This window comes from Mauremys reevesii, linkage group 2, assembly GCF_016161935.1.
Source record: "Mauremys reevesii isolate NIE-2019 linkage group 2, ASM1616193v1, whole genome shotgun sequence".
Classification (NCBI taxonomy): Eukaryota; Metazoa; Chordata; order Testudines; family Geoemydidae; genus Mauremys; species Mauremys reevesii.
Genome location: NC_052624.1, coordinates 208,227,658 through 208,249,414, shown reverse-complemented (window position 1 = coordinate 208,249,414; position 21,757 = coordinate 208,227,658). Strand labels below are relative to the sequence as shown.

The window sequence follows — 21,757 nt, the reverse complement described above, 5'->3', positions numbered from 1 at the left end:
TGCACCTATAAAGTCATCCTGCTGAGTGTGGCTTTCAGCTGATGTGTCTGAAAGCTTGCAGTTCTGTTCTCATAAAGTATGTGTCACAGTGGTTTCCCTGGAAGAACTGTGCTCAGCAAATAAGGAAGAAGCTTTCTAACTACAGAGGCTGAATCACACTGGCATCTCATGCATCACTGCAAGAAATCTGTTCTACTAAAGTTGATGTCTCAAACTTTGAAGGGTTTTGCTATCCTGAAATGAGTCTAGAAACTTTTTTTGGCCTCATTTGGGAGATATTAAAGATTTATTACAATCCTCCCCCACCACACCAGCCTCGTGTGACACCCTTGGGGTGCAACCCACTGGCTCAAACACTGACCTACTGGGGTTTGAAACCCATTAAGTTCCAGGGAAAGGATTCAGTTCCAAATGATTGTTTGGAGAGATTACTGGATAGAAATAGAGAAGGAAGCATTGAGCGGCATATGCCTCCCAGGTAAGTTTCTTCTCCAGAAGCAGATAGCTACTCAAAAGCCCATCTCCTAGTGATTTCCTTTATTTTCAAGCTGGGACAGAGGAGATGGTCCCTGCTCTTCATTTTTCAAAGTAGGAAGCAGGTCAAGAGAAGGAGCAAAGACTAGGGCTCTTAAGAGAATAGAGGCTGATTTTAATTATCCAGTGGAAATTGCTTAGTGTCTGCATCTTCTCTAAACACTTGAAATGACACCACCCCCACACTCAGTGACCATTGACAGACTGAAATAAACTTGAGGCTCCAAAGCTACAGCAAAACTATACAGTGTTTTCCATAGCAACTCTAAGGTCCATTAGAATGGGTTTTAACAAACTCCTAGAGCGCTGGCTTCATGTGTGGCACAGGCCAGCATCTGCCATCTGTTTAGTGACATTTTTACCCTTAATCTCATTGACCACCTCACTTATACTTGGACTGTCCCAAAACAAGAAATTATAAGGACATTGCTTAACGAGTTTAAGGCCACAGCTTTGACTCTGTGCCAGGAACAGATCTGTTGCATGAGAAGTGACCTACGCTGGAAAGGGATTGCGTGGAACTAGTGTGAAACTGAGGGGGTTTTACGGCTGTATGTTTACACAATACTACATGATCAACTTGTCTTAACTAAACATCTCTAAGGGGGCTCAGACATTACTTCCCCCCTGGAGCAGAGGCATTTGGTTTTGCTTTTGGTTATTGCCTGTGCTGCTGCTGATTTTCCCCACCCCCATGGACACTTCATTATATACGTATCTTCAATAATCTGTTTGCATTTCCAGAGCCTTGGCAGAATACAAAAAGGCATTCTAATGGATTGCATTAGTTTTGAGTGCTTGTATTAAGTTAATTTATTTTAAGATGCAGATTTCGATCCTGGGGTGTTCACATGACATCATCTCCTCTCAACCTGTTAAAGAAATAATTTGGTTAAGTATAGAGAGCATTACATTTGTTCTCCCACCACTCCAACACACACATGGTCACTTCCAATCCTTTCCAGAAGGTGGGATGTTGACTACCAGTCCACAGGGGGCAGTTGTGAAATAGGCATGAGCAGTGTCCAGGATGTTGGAAGTGCTATGTCTTCAAGCTACAATTTATACTTTCATGTACCATGCACAGTAACCTGGGGTATAAATCTACAGCGCATGTGCCTGCCGCTGTGATTTCCCATTTCAAACATCTGGCAGAGGATGAAAATAGGTTTGAATTGCTAACTCACGAGTTGCAAATGCCAGGTACAGAGGAGAAACCAGCTCCAAACTTTTCTGGAGTAGTTTTATCTAAAATCAGAAGTCGTACTGAACCTCCATCCCCTAAATGAAAGTAGTGAGTGTTTGCTCTGTCTGCCAGGTAGAGTCGCTCTACACTAGTGCATCAGAATGGGAGGAGGAATTAGGCTGTCCCAGCCACTGTCAAACCAGCTTCAAGTCAAATACACTGGTGGCTAGAATGGTAGCCAAAGCCCAGCAAGCTTAGGTTCAGTGGAAGTTATGTCCTCAGCAACTCTGAAATCCAGGCTACAGTTTGGGAGCCTAACTTTAAGCATCCAAGTTCAAAAACTTCAGCCTCTGGTTATAAAGCAAAACTTCAGCTGTGACCATCTCCCTAGCAGACACGAGCACAATATGAAACTGCCTACCTTGTCACGAGTCTGCTCTGCGGACCGGGGCAGAAGTAAATGTAATCTCTCCTGCTATACCATAGCTTCCTGCAAAGGGATTTATGCCTGCTTGTTTATCACCAGCTGCCGAGCCCCTCTTTGCAGACATTACCTCGTCTAAGGGTATGGCAACTGAAAGAAAAACTGGGGTTGGTGGTCTAGCAGTTTCTTGTGCAGAATTAGAATTGGGGTTTGGAGTGGCCATTTTCAGATCTGCTGGCCTGGCAACTGGTACGGGTACTGTAGTGAATCGCCTCACAGCACTTGTGTCATGCTGTGTAAGGACCGCATGGCCAGGAATAGACTTCCAGTCCTGTACATTCTGAACTGTAGAGCCCACTAAAATGAAAGGTGGTGCATTTCCCCTCTTGCCTTCTTCCATCATCACATAAGTTGGAGAGGATACTTGTGGTGGTGGACCTTGTGGTGTCAGCTGCTGTTGTAGGAATGGTTGTTGCTCCTTCCCACTAGATATATAGAGGGTTGCTTGGGGATAAGGAGCACCAGTTCCAGCAGGAGGAAGGGGTGGTGGTGACTTTCGACCTTGTTGGCTCAAATCAGTTAGACAATAGAGAGTCCACACATTAGAATATGGTGGTGGTTGTCCTGCTTCGGTTGTTGCCATTGCTATAAAATAAAAATTTAAAAAATTGCTGGTATCAGGAGCTATGAATTGCAATCATATTGCAGACTCTTACATATAACATGCCTATACTTACGTATGCCATAAGAAAGCATGTTAGAGAAGATAGATGGAGATTTTTGCATGGCTGAAGTGAAAAGAACAGCAGCAGAATTGGTGCTAGAGTTATGGCCAAAGAGACCATAACTCTTCCAGTTCTAAGTCCCGCTTTTCAGTTGCTTATAGACATTTTCCTTTTAGGCTGCCAAGCCTCAGAGATTCTGAATGACCAGCACAAGGGGAATTGCAACAGTCTGCCCCCCACCCAAAAGTCAGTTTTGTCAACACTTAAATGTTTTGGTTTATTAAAACCATACAGAAAAATGCATCTGGATTCAGGGTAATATATTTTTACAGCTGGACAGCCAGAGTTAGACAGCAATTTCTATTTAGCTGCCACGCAAAGTACTGTGGGCGCTTACATTTTACAGCCAGTGTTTTCAAAGGATAGTTTTATAAAGAAAGTTTATCAACACCTGAACAGGGATCGGAACAAGCAGGCTGCATCCAACCATAACTACAGCACCACTGCCACATGCTACAACATTGTTATTCCTTCGTTTCAGCCATGCAAATCCCTTGGTGTTGCTTGACAAAATAGTTTGGTAACATGCTTTGATACGTCTTACCACCTCTACCTTTCCTGAGGCCTGGAAGGGGCTCCGGAGGGGTTCTGCAGTAGCAGGGGGAGTCAGGCAGGCACTTCTCACTGGAGAAGGGGACACAGGAGGGATTCTCCAGCTGGGAGCAGGGGGTGGGCTTGGCACTTATCACAGAGGATGGAAAGAGCAGGTTTGCAGCTGGGAGTCTGTGCAGGTACTTGTCAGGTGAGGAGTTTGTTCCAGTGGCACTTCACCAGGAAGACAAGTGCCAGGCCCTTTTCCCATCTGCAGAACCCCCTGCTAAGTGCCTCGTCCACCCACCTCAACCCATCTGCAGAACAGGACAGTGCAGGCAACCACCACCATTTCTTTTTTTAAATGCAAAAACTATGTTAATGCAATGGCTAGGATTTAAATCTTTCAAAGTGAGGCCGCATTCAAAGTTCTGGCCACCCCCATCACCCTTCCTCAGCCACAAGGCACATGTATTACACCTTCAATCTCTGCCATTGCCTCAAACTGTGTGGCTCACTTTCAGCAAGACGCTTTCAGGGCTGCTCAAAGGCAAAACACCTCCATATACCTTTTGTATGTGCCACATACCACTCTGGCTCCTGGAGTAAGTGCTGTCTGCACCTCTGATGCCACAACAAATCAATGTGCAAGAACTTGTAAACACACATTCCCTCTGATACAGGCAACACTAATCCAAGAGCAGTTATGGGTCTTGCTCACAATTAGTCACACATTGTGGAACAAATTGCAGAGAGATCTAATACCTGTGCATTGGGGCCAGGCGATTGCAGAGGAAACCAAAGCTCCTTATGTGCCCCAAAGCGAGGAAGTTCAATCTCTTCCATAGCTTTGCACTGGCATAGGTTCTTGCATTTAATAATTCAGCAGCTGAGTTTCAGCATTGTCAACCTGGAATATGAAATTTTCATTAAGATCCGACTTTCTTACCTGACATAATAAAACCTTGCTCAGCTGATGCCATTTGCGCTGTAGTTTCCATTCTTTCAGGGTCACATTCTGCATCATCTGCAGATGGATCTAAGAGCTTAGTGCATGTAAACTGACCTGCATTTAGCGAAGGCATTAGTGGCTGCTGAATTTCTATTAGACAAGCTACTTGTTCTAAAAAGGGAATGACTATTTGCTGCGGGAACTGCTCTATGTAAGGTGGAACCTCTCCTTCAGTAGCGAGCTCATCATCAGTATGTATTGGCATAGCCTGAATGGTTGATGTAACCTCAATTTCGCTTTGGGAAGGCACAGCCTGTAATGGATCTTTAGGAGGTGGTGGTGGAGGAGGAGGTGGTGGAGGAGCAGGTGGTGGTGGTTCATCCTGCAAGGGGGTTGAGGAAGCTTGATCTACATCACTTGTTGCTTGTTCAGCCTGACTGCTGGAGGACCCTAGGACAATGGAGGCCTGACTCTGAACCGCTGACTCCAACCTAACAGACTCTGCAGAACCCTCAGCAGCTGGGGTAAGTGTAGCGTCTTCAGCAGCACCTTCTACTGGTGCAGCTGTTGTGTCCACTGAGCTCAGAGACAGTTCAGGTAAAGATTGCACACTTGTTGCCACATCCTTCAGAGAAGGAACAGAATCAGTGTTACCTAACATCTGTGCAGCAAGCTGTGCAGGATCAGCTGGGACATAGGCAAGTTCAGGTCCCTTAGGGGATGATTCATTTTCTGCAAGTTCACAGTGAGTCGATGGGTATTGTGTAGTTTTGCTGCTGTATTCAGGTTCAGGGCCTTCGTGCAACTGGTCCTCCTCTGTGTCTGTGGATTTTTCCTTTCGTTTGGGTTCCTCAGAAAGTGGAGACACTACACTTATGTCTCCAAGGTCAGCTCTCTTTTCTGGCAGTCTATCAGTCCAGCCCTCTACTAATTAAAAGAGCACGACAGTAAGTTAGTAGGTGCTTCCAACAACCTCTGTACAACCTGCCTGTTTAACACTTCATCAAGCCTTTAAAGCAGGGGTAATCAATAGGCAGATTACGGGCCAAATTCTGACTACCAGAGGCTTTGCACGGACCCTGAAATCTTTTCATTTATTTTTATTATTTTCTCTAGAGTCTGGACCTTGTGCCCTTTGACCTGGACATTTGGATCGTGACAAAAAAAATTGACTACCCCCTGCTTTAAAGTGAATTTGTCAGGTCATTCTAGATTCAAGAGGTACATCAGTTTAAAATGGGATTTCTGTTTGCCTGTTAACATACAGGCTAAACGTCATGGAGCAGGATATGTAAAATTTTACTAGTGCTAAACCCTCTCTTCCCCCACATCATAGCCACTATCATCTTCCCCACAGCATCAAAAAAAAAAAAATTAGCGGTCAAAAAAATAGTCAATAGGAAAAAGCAAATCAAATACTTAACTGAGAAATGTATCATTCCCTTTGGAACCTACCTAGAGCATCAAAGCATTTTGGATTCATACAAAATATGTTGGACACACACCACAAATCCCATGAAACTGGAGTGTTTGCATAAACCCTGCCCTATGGGTCTTACCTAAAGAAGTAGCGTGTATGTGTCAGTGGGAGGCTCGGAGCAAAGTTTTGGCAGTAGAGATGGAGGGGTGGATTTTGGAAAGAGAAACAGGAAAAATTGATGGGCTTTTCATGGCTCTCATGGTTGAAAACATGAAAAACAGAGGAGAGAAGGAGCTCTGTTTTTATTGTGTTTAGTCTGTTGGCCACTGCACATGCAAAAATGGCACAGCTGTAGATATGGGACAGAATGGAGGAGCATGGGAGACTGCAGGAAACAGAGGTAGATCTTGAGTTGGTGGTGAGATGGTACCTAATGTCATGTGTGGATAAGATCAGCCAGAGGAAGGAGCAGGAATGCAGAAGAGCTACAATAAATCTAGAACCCTCTATTCATGGCAAATTTAAACTCTAATAGCAGAAACTCTCTAAATTACACACTCTGAGTGGCAACCCAGCCTCTCTCAATGCACACACCATTTACAACCCAGCACCACACTCAGAAAGCTCCCTTCACAGCTGCAGAAACAATAGTAGATCACTTACATGTGTATCTCCAGGCACAGCAGCTGCCTTGTGTCCTTAGCACCTTCCTCCCCCACCACCCACTCTGTAGCCTTCCCAAGAGCATTTGTTCTGTGCTGGGGCATAGCTGACTAATCCTCTCAAAAGGCAGTTATCAGTTTAGGACACAGCATCTGCGTGCTGAGGATCATTCTCCCTGTACTTAATGTCCAGATGTGCAGCACACTGCTTAATAAATTACATTGTTCTCACCTTTCAGTCCGTCATTATTATTCGTTTTTACTGTAGCACCAAGAGGCTCCCACTGAGATTGGGGTCTGTGTGTTAGGCACCATTGTACAGACTGTGAAACAAGCCCTGCCCCAAATTGCCTACCACAGGGGTAGGCAACCTCTGGCACACATGATGAAGGTGGCACGCGAGCTGATTTTCAGTGGCGCTCACACTGCCCCCGTCCTGGCCACCAGCCCAGGGGCCATTCAATTTTAAATGAAGCTTCTTAAACATGTAAAAAACCTTATTTACTTTACATACAATAGTTTAGTTATATATTATAGCCTTATAGAAAGAGACATTCTAAAAACGTTAAAATGTATTAATGGCAAGCGAAACCTTAAATTAGAGTGAATAAATTAAGACTCAGCACACCAGTTCTGAAAGGTTGCCGACCCCTGGCCTACAGTCTGAAAAGATGGACATAGAGCAGGACATGAAAACAGAGCAACAGAGGCAAAGTGACTTTCCCAAAGTTGTAGCAGATAACGGGGTAGCACTCAAGTCTTCCGATTCCTACTGTGGTATGTAGCCACTGGACCACCTGGCCTCCTGTCAGTTCTTAGAAACTGAACCAGTAATAATTTATTCTCTCAGAGCACCAGCCCAAACTACCAAAATAGCTTTAGAGTCCTTTTAGCTAGAGCCAGGTGCATTTTCAAACCTTACTTTCTGCACAGCTCTACCAGTGATGTCACAAAGACAACTTGCAAGTCTGAGACCTGGTCCAGGCCTGTAGCATCATGACAAACTACTGACGGGGGGTGAGGGGCGAAAGAGACCCTTAGCTTCCGAGAAGCACCATTTCCCCTTCTCTAACTGCTGGGAGGAGAAAAGTCTGCCATTTTTGTGGCCTCCGATTGAATACCTTTCCAACAACCTCCTTCACAGCTCCAGCAGGGTCATATGCAACTGAATAGAAGGGGAGGGGCAGGGATGAGCAAACAGACGAGAAAACTGTGTCATAATGGAGTCAATGGGTGAGCAAAATGTCAGTTCAAGATGATGCAAGCAGGTGATTGATGGGTCTCCAGGCCAATAAGACAGACTAATTTTGGCTATATGACATCACTAATGCAACACCTGCTAGTACCCTACAACGGAGATTTGGCCCCTTGTGACACAGTCATGTTACAATCTCCGCCAGAGAAATTCTTTGCTAAATGGAAATATGGCACTTCAAGTGCCAAAAACAAGCATTATGTAGACAAGACCCTAAACGAGAGCCTGTATTTCCCACTACCCATCTGCAGCACCAAAGGCGTCTGTCTGCAGGGATTCCTGTATGTACTTTAGAGTCCCATCCTGTGAGGCATCAAAGGAAGGCATTTGGCAGTTTATAGCATTAGGCCCATACTTTGTAAAGGTACATTGTGATGACAGGTGCTAAATAATGTTGTTACTATTCATAATGAAAATGGTCAAAAGATCATTTAAAGGGGATTGTTCATGACTATGTAGGTTTGATGCTCATAATCACAATACACTGTATTTTAAAACATAGTTGCTTAATAAGAGCAGCATTTGACACATTTCTTACCTCTGGTGAAATGAAATTCTCTAACCAGGTCTGTTATATCCAAATTGGGATTTTCTGGAGGTAAAAGTATAAGTTAAGATGGACAGTTTGATTAGCATTCTGCACTAACCCAGCTTTTCAAATGTACTGAATGTGTATCACAGCATATAAGCAGGAACAAACCTTCTCTAAATGCAATTAGCTCTCTGAAGTAGAGAGCTGCAAACTCAGTGATATTGCTTGGACTGGTTTTGAGAACCGCTCTGCTCACTCCCTCGAGTAAAGTCTTGAGGCCATATGGAACAACAAGCCTGGGTTTTGAAGAATGCATCTTCGTCAACTGGAGACAAATTACACTCTCACAACTACAAGGAAAAATATCTGAGTAAGTAACTGTGTGTAGCCCACTAGGGTTCCCATAAAGCCTGGAAATAGACAGGTGTATTATCACCATGGCAGATGATGCTGATTTCTCCTGGGCCTTCTCAATCCCCAAGACCCGTTAACTACCAATGGGTTTTCAGTCCATTATAACAACATATACTACTTCAACAATGTCAATTTCCTCTCCGTTTTCACGTGCCCAGATAATCCCCACTCACAAACCTGAAAGACAGTTCAAACGTGGGGCCGGGAAAAGTTCAGCCACTGCCCAAAAGGAAGTCAGCGAGTTCCCATTAAAGCACCAGCTCTTAGGGACATCACCAGTTTTTTAAGCAATTTTTCATTCTTAAACGTCTGTTTGGGGTTATTTTAAACATCATTCAGCCACGAATTGTATAAATCCAGATTTTACAAGACACTGAGCTAAAACCGGGGTCTCGGTTCCCCCGGCTGCAAGGTGGGATCTGCACAGCCCTCGCTGCCGGGCTGGGAGATCCCTGGTGAAAGGGGCGGCGTTACACCCACTTATTAGCGAAGCGCTTCCTCGCAGCACCCGTGGGTGGCGTAGTCCGTCGCCACCACGCCCGGCTCAGCCCGGCCAGGCAGCGCCCCGCACAGCCGGGACCGGCGCCGCCGCACCTCTGGCGCTGTGGGCTCCCTGCCTGCGCCGGGTCCCCGGGAAGGGACCTGACCAAACCAGGGGCGAAATCGGGGCTGCCCGGCCCGCGCTCCCCCGCCCCCGGGCGCAGGTCTTGCCCCCTGCGGAGAAGCCCGTTTCCTTCCACCCTTTAGCCCCATCAACCGGGGCGAGGGGCAGCGGCTCCGGCCCAGACCTTTGCGCTTCCTCCTCCGCCTCCCTTGCCGGAGCCTCCTCTACAGGGGTCCGCAGCAGGCGGGGCCTTTTATAGGTGGGGGGTCGTGGTGGGCGGGGCCAGGGGAGGTGACGGAGTGCCATTTGTGAAGTCACAAGGGCTTCTCCGCACAGACCTACCCGGGCAGGGTGGGCACCAACGGAGAGGGGCGTGGCCGCCGCTGGCTCACAGCCAATGAGAAGCGGGGCTGGCCCATCGCTTTCCCTGGCGGCTTGGGTTGACCCTCCAGCTGTTAGCAGCTGGCTTCAGGGCACAGGTGGCGGCTTCTTGGCCCCGCTACGCCCAGAGCCAGGCCCCCCCTCACTCTCGGCAGCTGGGAGACACTGGCAAACTGGGCCGAGCTTAGTTTTTCCTTCGTTTCCACAATGGGTACCAGGCTGGGTCTGGTTTACCCAAATACCTCTGAAAAACCAATGATTGATAGAGACCTGACCGCCTCCAAACCAAACTAGAGGTTAAGGCTTTCCTTGCATGAGGCGGGGGAAACGTCTGTCGTCAGGAACTTTAATGTTTTTATGCCAGTATAAAAGTGTCCCCACCAGTTAACTCTAATTTTTGAAAGTTTCAGAAATGCCAAAAGTTCAAAACTAGCAGCAAAACGCACCTTGATGAGGCATCTGCCCTAGGCTTTTTCCTGATTCTACATTGGCGCTTTTAGGCAGAGCGGTGCCAGCCCAGTGGGGGGCCCTCAGCAGGAATATCCCCCACCCCCACACTGCAAAGCTGCTCCAAGCCCTTATGCCAAGTACCGGCTCTGCTTTTAGGGTTTTATGTAAGCAGGAGGAAGTGCTGCCGCGATTGAATTGTAGTAGTGACTATTAACCAGGATTGTATTAGCTCTGCTTTCTTACATAACTCAGCCCTTCACATTTGAACAACATTAAAAACTATTTATCTGACAAACTAAACATACCAAGGTTTCTCATCCCCATTGCATATAAAATAATAGGAAAGGCGAAAAGAGAGGGGAGTAGTTAAAACAGATTGGAGATTTTGCTACACTAGATTTCACTTTCCTTGACTATGACAGACTGTCAAAGTCAGCATAATCCTAAAAAATTAGACTTTCCACTTTGTGCTGGGTCGAGGTGGGGCTCTGTCCAAAACATGACCCAGAATAGTATGAGTTCAGATCTGGCTTGCCTCAAGCTGGAGAGCAGTCTTTCTCTAATAGGACTGCTGCTGTACCAGGCTCCCAAACCAAATTTCCATGTCATAAAGGGCAACTTCTTTTCTGGTTTGGTTGTAGAAGCAGAAGACAATTCGTTACATACAGGGGCTTTGCCAGCCTCCCATGGCTATCTTAGGGCTTGTCTTCATTGCAACAGTTAATTCTGGTTGGATTAGTCCAAGTGACTCCTTTGGCGCTAGTTCAAGTGAGTAGCCACATGGCCAGTGATTTGGTTAGCAGAGTAACTGGATTAGTAGTTGAGTTGTAACTCAGCTGCCGTATCCCCTTTGCATTACTAGCTTGAGCCCAGTGCTTAATTTGTAATGAAAGAGTTGCTCGGGCTCAAGCAAGTAGGTGCTGGGCACAAGCAATTTTTTTACTTTCATAACTGACACGGCAAGCACAGAGGTGCCACGGCTCTGAAATGCCAAGCCTGGAGGTGCCAGGGTGCAGCCCTGGCAAAAATTAAGCACTGCTGCAGCATCAGCAGCACTCAAGCGCACCCCATCCCTAAAGGGCCAGTTAGCACCACTTAACTTGAGCTAGAAAGCTGTGCATGGATGGGGATTGCGTTAGGGCAGGGGTGCGCAAACTACAGCATGTGGGCTTTCCCCCTGTGGCGCCGTGGGCCCCGCGCCGCTCTAGAAGCGGCCAGCACTGCAGCCCCCGAGCAGGGGGTCAGAGAGATCCATGCTTTGCCCTTGCCTCCAGGCACCGCCACCTGCAGCTCCCATTGGCCAGGAAGGGGGAACTGGGACCAATGGGAGCTTCGGGGGAGCGGAGCAAAGCGGAGCAGGGCCGGGGACAGGGCAGGGAGCTAAGACAGGGCGGGCATGCAGGGAGCCTGCCCGGCCCTGGCCGCTGCCACGCCGGAACCGCTTTAGATAAGTGGCACCAGTCCAGAGCCTGAACCCCACCTGCACCCTGCCGCCCTAAGCCCCCTGCCTGCACCTCACACCCCTCCTGCACCCCAACCCCCTGCCCTGAGCCCCCTCCTGCACCCCAACCCCCTTCCCTGAGCCCCCTCATGTACCCTGCACCCCTCCTCTACCCCAATCCCTTGCCCTGAGCCCCTTCCTGCACACCACACCCCCTCCCACATCCCCTCCCGCACCCCCAACCCCGCATACAATTTCCCCACCCAGCTGTGGCCCTCGCGGCCCAAAAAGTTGAGTTATAGCTCAAGCTACCATGCGGTGAAGACAAGCAAGTGGAGCTTTATTTCATGTTCCTTCCTCCCCCGCCCCCCTCCATTCTGGGTGCTGAAGGAGTTCTGTAGTTTTAATATCCCACCTATATAGACTACCGACAAATTTACGCTATGGGGATTGTAATGGCATTGCTACAGTACCATAGTTATGCCAGAGTAACTCTGTAGTGTAGACACAGCCTACAGCAATGGACAGGGTTTTTCTTTCCCTGTAGGAAGGAAGGAAGGAGAACGAACACACCCACACCCCTCCCCCCCCCTCGAGTGATGGTAGGTAGGCCAACAGAAGCTGTCTTCCCTCAACTAAGCTGCATTTACACCAGGCGTTAGATTGGCACAGCTATCGTGCTCAGAGGTGTAGATTTTTCATACCCCAGAGCACCACAGTATGTTGACATACATTTTAAGAGTAGCACAGGCCTACATTTTCCTAACAGCACACACTGAATCGCTAGCAGGCACTTCCTCTTTGCTCTTTTATCAGAGAGTAAAATAGGAATTCTTTGGATCACTGCTTACATCAAAACCGGCCTGTAGTGACAGGGTGGTTTTTTTAAACCTACCATAGATTAGGATGTCCAAATGTTGTTAGCAATTTAGACTAAGTTGTATATTTCAGTTAAAAAAACTTCAACATATTTTAGTGCCATTAAGAAAGACAAACATTTGAAGCAGGTCATTATTTTGTTGCTTAAAGCTCTTATATAAAGTTTAAATACAATATATTAAACTCAGTAGGAATTCATTCACAAGTAACAGATCCAACCACATACTGTAATTTTATTACTGTTGTCTCTGGTCATGACACTTACATAAGAACAGCTGTACCGGGTCAGACCAAAGGTCCATCTAGCCCAGTATCCTGTCTACCAACAGTGGCCAATGCCAGGTGCCCCAGAGGGATTGAACCTAACAGGCAATGATCAAGTGATCTCTCTCCTGCCATCGATCTCCATCCTCTGACAGAGGCTAGGGACACCATTCTTACCCATCCTGGCTAATAGTCATTTATGGACTTAACCACCGTGAATTTATCCAGTTCTCTTTTAAATGCTGTTATAGTCCTACCCTTCACAACCGCATCAGGTAAGGAGTTCAAGTTGGCTGTGCGCTGCGTGAAGAGCTACTTCCTTTTATTTGTTTTAAACCTGCTGCCTATTAATTTCATTTGGTGACCCCTAGTTCTTGTATTATGGGAATACGTAAATAACTTTTCCTTATCCACTTTCTCTACACCACTCATGATTTTATATACCTCTATCATATCCCCCGTTAGTCTCCTCTTTTCCAAGCTGAAGAGTCCTAGCCTCTTTAATCTTTCCTCATATGAGACTGTCATAAACAGATAGTTAAGGGTTAATGTCTCTTTTACCTGTAAAGGGTTAAGAAGATCAGTAAATCTGGCTGACACCTGACCAGAGGACCAATAAGGGGACAAGATACTTTCAAATCTTGGTGGAGGGATGTCTTTTGTTTGTGCTCTTTGTTTTTGGGGGTTGTTCGCTCTTGGGACTAAGAGGGACCAGACATCAATCCAGGCTCTCCAAATCTTTCTGAATCAGTCTCTCATGTTTCGAACTTGTAAGTAATAGCCAGGCAAGGTGTGTTAGGGTAGATCTATACTTCCCGCGCGGGTCGACGTGGAGAGTTCGACTTCTCGGAGTTTGAACTATCGCGTCTAATCAAGACGCGATAGTTCGAACTCCCCACGCGCTCCAGTCGACTCCGGAACTCCACCACCGTGAACGGCGGTGGCGGAGTCGACCTTGGAGCCACGGACTTCGATCCCGCAGCGTCTGGACGGGTGAGTAGCCCGAAGTAAGGTACTTCGACTTCAGCTACACTATTCGCGTAGCTGAAGTCACGTACCTTAGTTCGACACCCCCCCCCTTAGTGTAGACCAGGCCTTAGTCTTATTTTTGTTTTCTCAACTTGTAAATGTTCCTTTTTTGCAGAGAGGATTTGCTGTAACTTTAAACCTAAGACTAGAGGGGGTTCCTCTGAGCTATACGAATCTGATTACCCTGTAAAGTATTTTCCATCCTGATTTTACAGAGATAATTTTTACCTTTCTTTCTTTAATTAAAAGCTTTCTTTTTAAGAACCTGATTGATTTTTTCCTTGTGTTAAGATCCAAGGGGATTGGATCTGGACTCACCAGGAATTGGTGGGGGAAAGGAGGGGGGATGGTTAAATTCTCCTTATGTTAAGATCCAAGGGGTTGGATCGGTGTTCACCAGGAACTTGGTGAAAAAGCCTCTCAAGGCTGCCCAGGGAGGGGAAGGTTTTGGGGGGGACAGAAAGTGACCCAGACACTGAAATTTCTGGATGGTGGCAGTGTTACCAGATCTAAGCTAGTAATTAAGCTTAGAAGTGTCCATGCAGGTCCCCACATCTGTACTCTAAAGTTCAGAGTGGGGAAGGAACCTTGACAGAGACCCTCTCCAAACCCCTAATCATTTTAGTTGCTCTTTTCCAAACCTTTTCTAGTGCCAGTACATCTTTTTTGAGATGAGGAGACCACATCTGTATGCAGTATTCGAGATGTAGGCGTACCATGGATTTATATAAGGGCAATAATATATTCTCAGTCTTATTCTCTATCCCCTTTTTAATGATTCCTAACATCCTGTTTGCTTTTTTGACCACCTCTGCACACTGCGTGGACATCTTCAGAGGACTATCCATGACGACTCCAAGATCTTTTTCCTGACTCGTTGTAGCTAAATTAGCCCCCATCATATTGTATGTATAGTTGGGGTTATTTTTTCCAATGTGCATTACTTTACATTTATCCACATTAAATTTCATTTGTCATTTTGTTGCCCAATCACTTAGTTTTGTGAGATCTTTTTTAAGTTCTTCACAGTCTGCTTTGGTCTTAACTATCTTGAGCATCTGCAAACTTTGCCACCTCACTGTTTACCCCTTTCTCCAGATCATTTATGAATAAAGTTGAATAGGATTGGTCCAAGAACTGACCCTTAGGGAACACCGCTAGTTACCCCTCTCCATTCTGGGAATTTACCATTAATTCCTACCCTTTGGTCCCTGTCTTTTAACCAGTTCTCAAGCCATGAAAGGACCTTCCATTTTATCCCATGACAGCTTAATTTACATAAGAGCCTTTGGTGAGGGACCTTGTCAAAGGCTTTCTGGAAATCTAAGTACACTATATCCACCTTGTCCACATGTTTGTTGACCCCTTCAAAGAACTCTAATAGATTATTAAGACACGATTTCCCTTTACAGAAACCATGTTGACTATTGCTCAACAGTTTATGTTTTTCTATGTGTCTGACAATTTTATTCTTAACTATTGTTTCGACTAATTTGCCCGGTACCAACGTTAGACTTACCCGTCTGTAATTGCCAGTATCACCTCTAGAGCCCATTTTAAATATTGGCGTTACATTAGCTAACTTCCAGTCATTGGGTACAGAAGCCGATTTAAAGGACAGGTTACAAACCTTAGTTAATAGTTTCGCAACTTCACATTTGAATTCTTTCAGAACTCTTGGGTGAATGCCATCTGGTCCCGGTGACTTGTTAATGTTGAGTTTATCAATTAATTCCAAAACCTTCTCTAGTGACACTTCAATCTGTGACAGTTCATCAGATTTGTCACCTACAAAAGCCAGCTCAGGTTTGGGAATCTCCTTAACATCCTCAGCCGTGAGGACTGAAGTAAAGAATCCATTGAGTTTCTCCGCAATGACTTAATTGTCTTTAAGCGCTCCTTTTGTATCTCGATCATCAAGGGGCCCCACTGGTTGTTTAGCAGGCTTCCTGTTTCTGATGTACTTAAACATTTTGTTATTACCTTTGGAGTTTTTGGCTAGCCGTTCTTCAAACCCCTTTTTGGCTTTTCTTATTACAGTCTTGCACTTAATTTGGCAATGTTTATGATCCTTTTTATTTGCCTCACTAGGATTTGACTTCCACTTTTTAAAGGAAGTCTTTTTATCTCTTACTGCTTCTTTTACATGGTTGTTAAGCCACAGTGGCTCTTTTTTAGTTCTTTTACTGTTTGTCTTAATTTGGGGTATATATTGAAGTTGGGCCTCTATTATGGTATCTTTAAAAAGTGCCCATGCAGCTTGCAGGGATTTCACTTTAATCACTGTACCTTTTAACTTCTGTTTAACTAACCCCCTCATTTTTGCATAGTTCCCCCCCTTTTGAAATTAAATGCCAATGTTGGGCTGTTCAGGTGTTCTTCCCACCACAGGGATGTTAAATGTTATTATATTATGGTAACTATTTCTAAGCGGTCCTGCTATAGTTACCTCTTGGACCAGCTCCTGCGCTCCACTCAGGATTAAATCTAGAGTTGCCTCTCCCTTTGTGGGTTCCCGTACCAGCTGCTCCATGAAGCAGTCATTTAAAGTATCAAGAAATTTTATCTCTGCATTTTGTCCTGAAGTGAAATGTTCCCAGTCAACATGGGGATAATTGAAATCCCCCACTATTATTGAGTTCTTAATTTTGATAGCCTCTCTAATTTCCCTTAGCATTTCATCATCACTATCACTGTCCTGGTCAGGTGGTCGAGAATAGATCCCTAATGTTATCTTATTAGCGCATGACATTTCTAGCCATAGGGTTTCTATGGAACATGTGGATTCACTTAAGATTTTTACTTCATTTGATTCTACATTTTCTTTCACATATAGTGCCACTCCCACCCTCCCCGCCCCAACCTGTTCTGTCCTTCTGATATATTTTGTACCCCGGAATGATTGTGTCCCATTGATTGCTCTCAGTCCACCAGGTTTCTGTGATGTCTATTTTAATAATATCCTCCTTTATCACAAGGCACTCTAGTTCACCCATCTTATTATTTAGACTTCTAGCATTTGTGTACAAGCACTTTAAAAACTTGTCACTGTTTATTTGTCTGCCCTTTTCTGATGTGTCAGATTCTTTTTTATGTGACTGTTTATCATCTGATCTGGCCCTTATATTATCCTCTTCCATCCTCTGCTCCTGACTATAACCTGGAGATTCTCTATCATTAGACTCTCCCCTAAGAGAAGGCTGTGTCTGATCCACATGCTCCTTTGCAGCAGTCGGCTTTCCCCCATCTCCTAGTTCAAAAACTGCTCTACAACCTTTTTAATGTTTAGTGCCAGCAGTCTGGTTCCACTTTGGTTTAGGTGGAGGCCATCCCTCCTGTATAGGCTCCCCCCATCCCAAAAGTTTCCCCAGTTCCTAATGAATGTAAACCCCTCCTCTCTACACTGTTGTCTCATCCACGCATTGAGACTCTGAAGCTCTGCCTACCTACCTGGCCCTGCGCGTGGAACTGGGAGCATTTCTGAGAATGCCACCATAGAGGTCCTGGATTTCAGTCTCTTCCCTAGCAGCCTAAATTTGGCCGCCAGGACATCTCTGCTACCCTTCCCTATGTCATTGCTACCTACATGTACCACGACCACCGGCTCCTCCCCAGCACTACACGTAAGTCTGTCTAGATTCCTTGAGAGATCCGCAACCTTTGCACCAGGCAGGCAAGTCACCATACGGTTCTCCCGGTCATCACAAACCCAGCTATCTATGTTTCTAATGATCGAATCTCTCATTACTAACACCTGCCTTTTCCTAGCTAATAACTTATACTTAAGTATCTGGCAGATTTTCTATTATTTTAACTCTTTAAATCAAGATTGGACATCTTTCTAAAAGATATGCTTTGACTCAGTCAGAGGTTATGGGCTTTATGCAGGAATTACTGGGCAAAATTCTATTACCCGTTCTGTGCAGGAGATCAAACTAGATCATAATGGTCCTATCTGGCCTTAAAAAAAAAATCTATGAATAATTGCAATTTGTCTCTGGACTGCCGCCAAGCCAGGGAAGGCTCAGCAGCTGTCATCTGATGCAATAAGAGTCTGTACTGCTTGATACTACTTAGGCCTGGTCTACACTGGTGGGGGGAGAAATCGATCTAAGTTATACAACTTCAGCTACTTGAATAACGTAGCTGAAGTCGACATACTTAGACCTCACCGCGGTGTCTTCACTGTAATGAGTCGACTGCTGCCACTCCCATTGACTGTGCCTGTGCCTCTTGTGGTGGTGGAGTACAGGAATAGACGGGAGAGTGCTCAAGGATTGATTTATTGCGTCTAGACTAGAGCTCCAATGAATTCGATCTGCTGTGTAGGTGTCAGGGTGGATTTTTGGACATTTATTTGCAGTCCTAAACTGTAGAAAAGGGAGATGGCGTATGAGTTGCCTTTGATGAGGCAATTGTCTAGGTAGGGGAAAAGTATGATTTCGTGTCTGTGGAGGTGGGGCACAACTAGGGCTAGGGTCTTGGAGAATACTGTCGGTGCTGTGGAGAGTCTGAAAGGGAGTACCTTGTATTGAAAATGGTCATGTCCGAGTGTGAATCATAGGAAGCGTCTGTGGGCTGGGTGAATGGATATATGAAAATAGGCATCCTGTAGGTCAAGGGCTGTGAACCAGTCCCCTTGTTCCAGTGCAGGTATTATTGTGCCCAGTGTGACCATCTTGGGTCAGAAAGTAGTAGGAGTAGAACCCTTTTCCTCGATGTTGTTGGCACAGGTTCCACTGCACCTAGCTGTAGAAGATAAGTCACTTCTAGGTGAAGTAAGTGCTCGTGAGAGGGGTCCCTGAAGAGGGATGGGGAAGAGGGAAGGGTAGGATATAAAAAGGATGGAGTAACCAGACTGAATATTTCCAGGACCTAATGGTCCTTTGTAATCTGCTACCAGGCCTGGTGGAAAATCTGGAGGCGGTGGCAAAATGGGCAAATAGGTGGTGGAGTCAAGGGGTGGTCGTGCAGACTCTCGACCAACACTTCAAAATTGTTTATTTCCCTATGGGTGGAAGGTAGCTGTTTGCGCTTGGTTTTGTCTGCGCCTAAGAGGTCTAGTGCGATTTCTGGGTATATTGTATGGTCTGGGCTGAGGCTGGCGATACTGCTGTGGGCATGGCCACTGATAAGGTTGATATCACTGTCTCCTGGGAAGAGATGGGTAAATGCCCAAGGTGCGCAGCGTCGCTCTAGAGTCTTTCATGGTGTGAAGGACTTCATCAGTTTTCTTGGAAAAGAGTTTCTTTATCAAAGGGGAGGTCCTCCACTTTGGTCTGCAGGTCTTTAGGGATGCCGGATGCAGAGAGCCAGGAAGATCTGCGCATAACCACTGCAGTTGCGGTAGTCTGCAGTCTGCTCTCCTGTCTTCTGGGATATGGGAGGTAAAAATCAAAAGAGTTTATTGTAGTTATAGATGTCGCAGCTTGCAAATAGGGCAGAATAGTTTGCAGTTCTGAATTGCAGAGTGGAGGAGGTATAAACCTTGCATCCCAAGAGGTCAAGGCGTTTGAGGTCCTTGTCTTGTGGGGTGCGCTTTGTGTGGCTGTTTCGTCCTGCGTCTTGCTACATCCACTACAAGAGAATTCAGTTGTGGATGAGAGAAAAAGAAGTCTATGTCCTTAGCAGGAACATAATATTTACATTCAGTCTTTTTGCAAGTCAGTAAGATAGAGGCTGGGGTCTGCCAGAGTGTCAGCTGGTTCTAGGAGTGCTTCATTTATGGGAAGCACAATCTTTGAGGGTGGAGAGGGTTGAAGGATTTTGAGGAGTCTGTATTGTCTCCTGGACCTCCTCTAAAGGGGTCTTGGCTGAGTGCCACCTTCTTGAAAAAGTTCTTGGAATTGTTTGAAGTCATTCACATTCTGTGGAGGCAGAGGCATGAGTGCTCCGTCTGGAGCTGATGGAGAGTTAGGAGTCAGTGAATCAGGGTATGGTCCATAGCCCACCTCTTCAGAGGGGGGGTTCAGGCGCTCTAGAAGTTGACGGAGCTGGAGACAGAGGCACAGAAGGAGCTTGTGGTCTGGTGGAAGAAGCATGAGGGCGAGTGGCAGTAGGAGCTGGCCAAGGGTACCACTGAGGCCAAGGCATAGGATAAGAAAAGTTAGGTTCCGCCCATGGGGGGGGGTGAAGTAGGGAAACTGAGGCTGGTGGTTGTGAGCTGTGGCCTGAGGTCCAAAAGGTTCCGGTGGAGGAGAAGAGGCAGGTTAGGAAAAAACTGCCTGCTGCTGCATATCAGGCTCGCTGTCAGTAAAGGTAGCGAGTTCAGGTGGTGAGAGCGGCTGGTCAAAGAGTGAGCAGTGTGTGTCCAGGAGTGGAGAGTTAGGCTCAGGTGCCACTGAGAGGTCATCCTGACTTAGGAACTGTTGTTGCTGCTCCTCGGGCTGTAATTCCGCTGAGCGCGATCTATGCTCAGAAGTGCGCACATACTTGTTTGGCTTTTCCTGGTGCTGTGGGTCACTTGTAGGCACCCTGCGGGAGGTCCGCTGCTGCTATCAGAGTGGCGGACAGGCTTGGTGCCGATGTTCTTGTCGGCACTGGGGCAGAGCGCGCTGTCGGCACCAGGTCTATTTTCGGTGCCGAGGGGACCGGTGCCAAGGAGACCTTCCCAGCACGGGATGTCGGGTCCCTGCCTCTACGCTCCGTGGGAGCTGTGGCTCAGGTGCTGGCACAGTCAGAGGCGCCTGCCTTTGGCGCTGTCAGCACTGAGAGTAAGGATCTCGCAGGAGATCCTTTATCCTGCGAAAATCTCTGCCCGGAGACAGTTGGACTTCCTGCCTCTCCGCCTGAGAGGCGGAAGCCATGCTCCCAATTGGTTCGGACCTGGCAGGGGAGTGTGAGGGAGAGAGTTTGCCATTGACCGTCTCCAGAGGCAGCTGTAAAGATTTCTGCATCGAAGAAGAATTACCAGCTGCCTTTCCCTAGAAGAACTACTATTGGGTACAGAGGTTGAATTAACCTTCAGAGAGAATATAAATTTGTAAACACACGATTACAGGATTTTAGTCTTTTTTAAAATGGTTGCATTGTTTTTCCAGTGTATCTTGTAAATGGGGCTCACAGATTCATAGATTCCAAGGGCAGAAAGGACCATTGTGATCATCTAGTCTGACTTCCTGTATAACATGGGCCAGAGAACTTCCCCCAAATAATTGCTAGAGCAGATCTTTTAGAAAAACATCCAATCTTGATTTTAAAATTGCCAGTGATGGAGAATCCACCAGAACCTTTGGTAAATTGTTCCAATGTTAATCTACTCTTACCGTTAAAAATTTACACTTTATTTCCAGTCTGAATTTGTCTAGCTTCAACTTCCAGCTCTTGGATTATGTTATAACTTTCTCTGCTAGACTGAAAAGCCTATTATTAAATATTTGTTCTCCATACAAATACTTACAGATTGTAATCAAGTCATCCATTAACCTTCTCTTTGTTAAACTAAATAGACTGAGCTTGTTGAGTCTATCATAAGGCATGTTTTCTAATCTCCTTTAATCATTCTGATGGCTCTTCTCTGAACCCTCTCCAATTTATCAACATCTGTCTTGGACTGTGGGCACCAGAACTGGACAGGGTTTTTCAGTGCAGAGTTATTTTTACCATTACATTTGTTTGCTTTGACACAGATGAAAATTATACAATACATGCAATTCAGTGGAACTTGGGCAAGTCCCTATGATTTATCAATCAATATACAGAGTACTTGTTTTGCAATGTTTTGATTGTGCATTGAACACAAATGGGCTAGAATCAGACCTCTGTTATAAATGGAGTAAATCCCATTGGATTTAGAGGAGATTTGCACTCTATTCATTTTGATGAGGCTCTGGCCCACAGAGTATACTTAGTTCTTGAAATGATTGGATAACCTTGAAACATTACAATGTGAGGCACTGTTGTACAGACACCTGCTCAAGTTATAACCAAGGTAGAAATCCCAGCTTTTTGTTTTGTTCAAAACCATTTAAATATTTATCAACAGTTTTCATTACATAGTATCTGCTGCATGGAG

General features: G+C 45.8%; 1 protein-coding gene across 5 annotated transcripts; it reads right to left on the bottom strand.

Moving 5' to 3' along the window:
* Positions 1–595: 595 nt before the first annotated feature.
* Positions 596–9,593, bottom strand: CABYR (calcium binding tyrosine phosphorylation regulated). 5 transcript variants are annotated; one of them, XM_039523381.1, is made up of 6 exons: positions 9,484–9,593; positions 8,450–8,631; positions 8,288–8,341; positions 4,410–5,339; positions 2,142–2,789; positions 1,314–1,406 (listed from the first exon to the last, which is right to left on the bottom strand). In XM_039523381.1, the coding sequence occupies exons 2-5, from the start codon at positions 8,595–8,597 to the stop codon at positions 2,146–2,148; spliced, it is 1,776 nt and encodes a 591-aa protein (XP_039379315.1). In that variant the 5' UTR covers positions 8,598–8,631; positions 9,484–9,593; the 3' UTR covers positions 1,314–1,406; positions 2,142–2,145. The 5 variants fall into 5 exon arrangements, with proteins under 5 accessions (XP_039379318.1, XP_039379315.1, XP_039379317.1 ...); XM_039523383.1 differs by having other exon boundaries at positions 2,142–2,294; XM_039523385.1 differs by having other exon boundaries at positions 5,067–5,339.
* Positions 9,594–21,757: the final 12,164 nt, after the last annotated feature.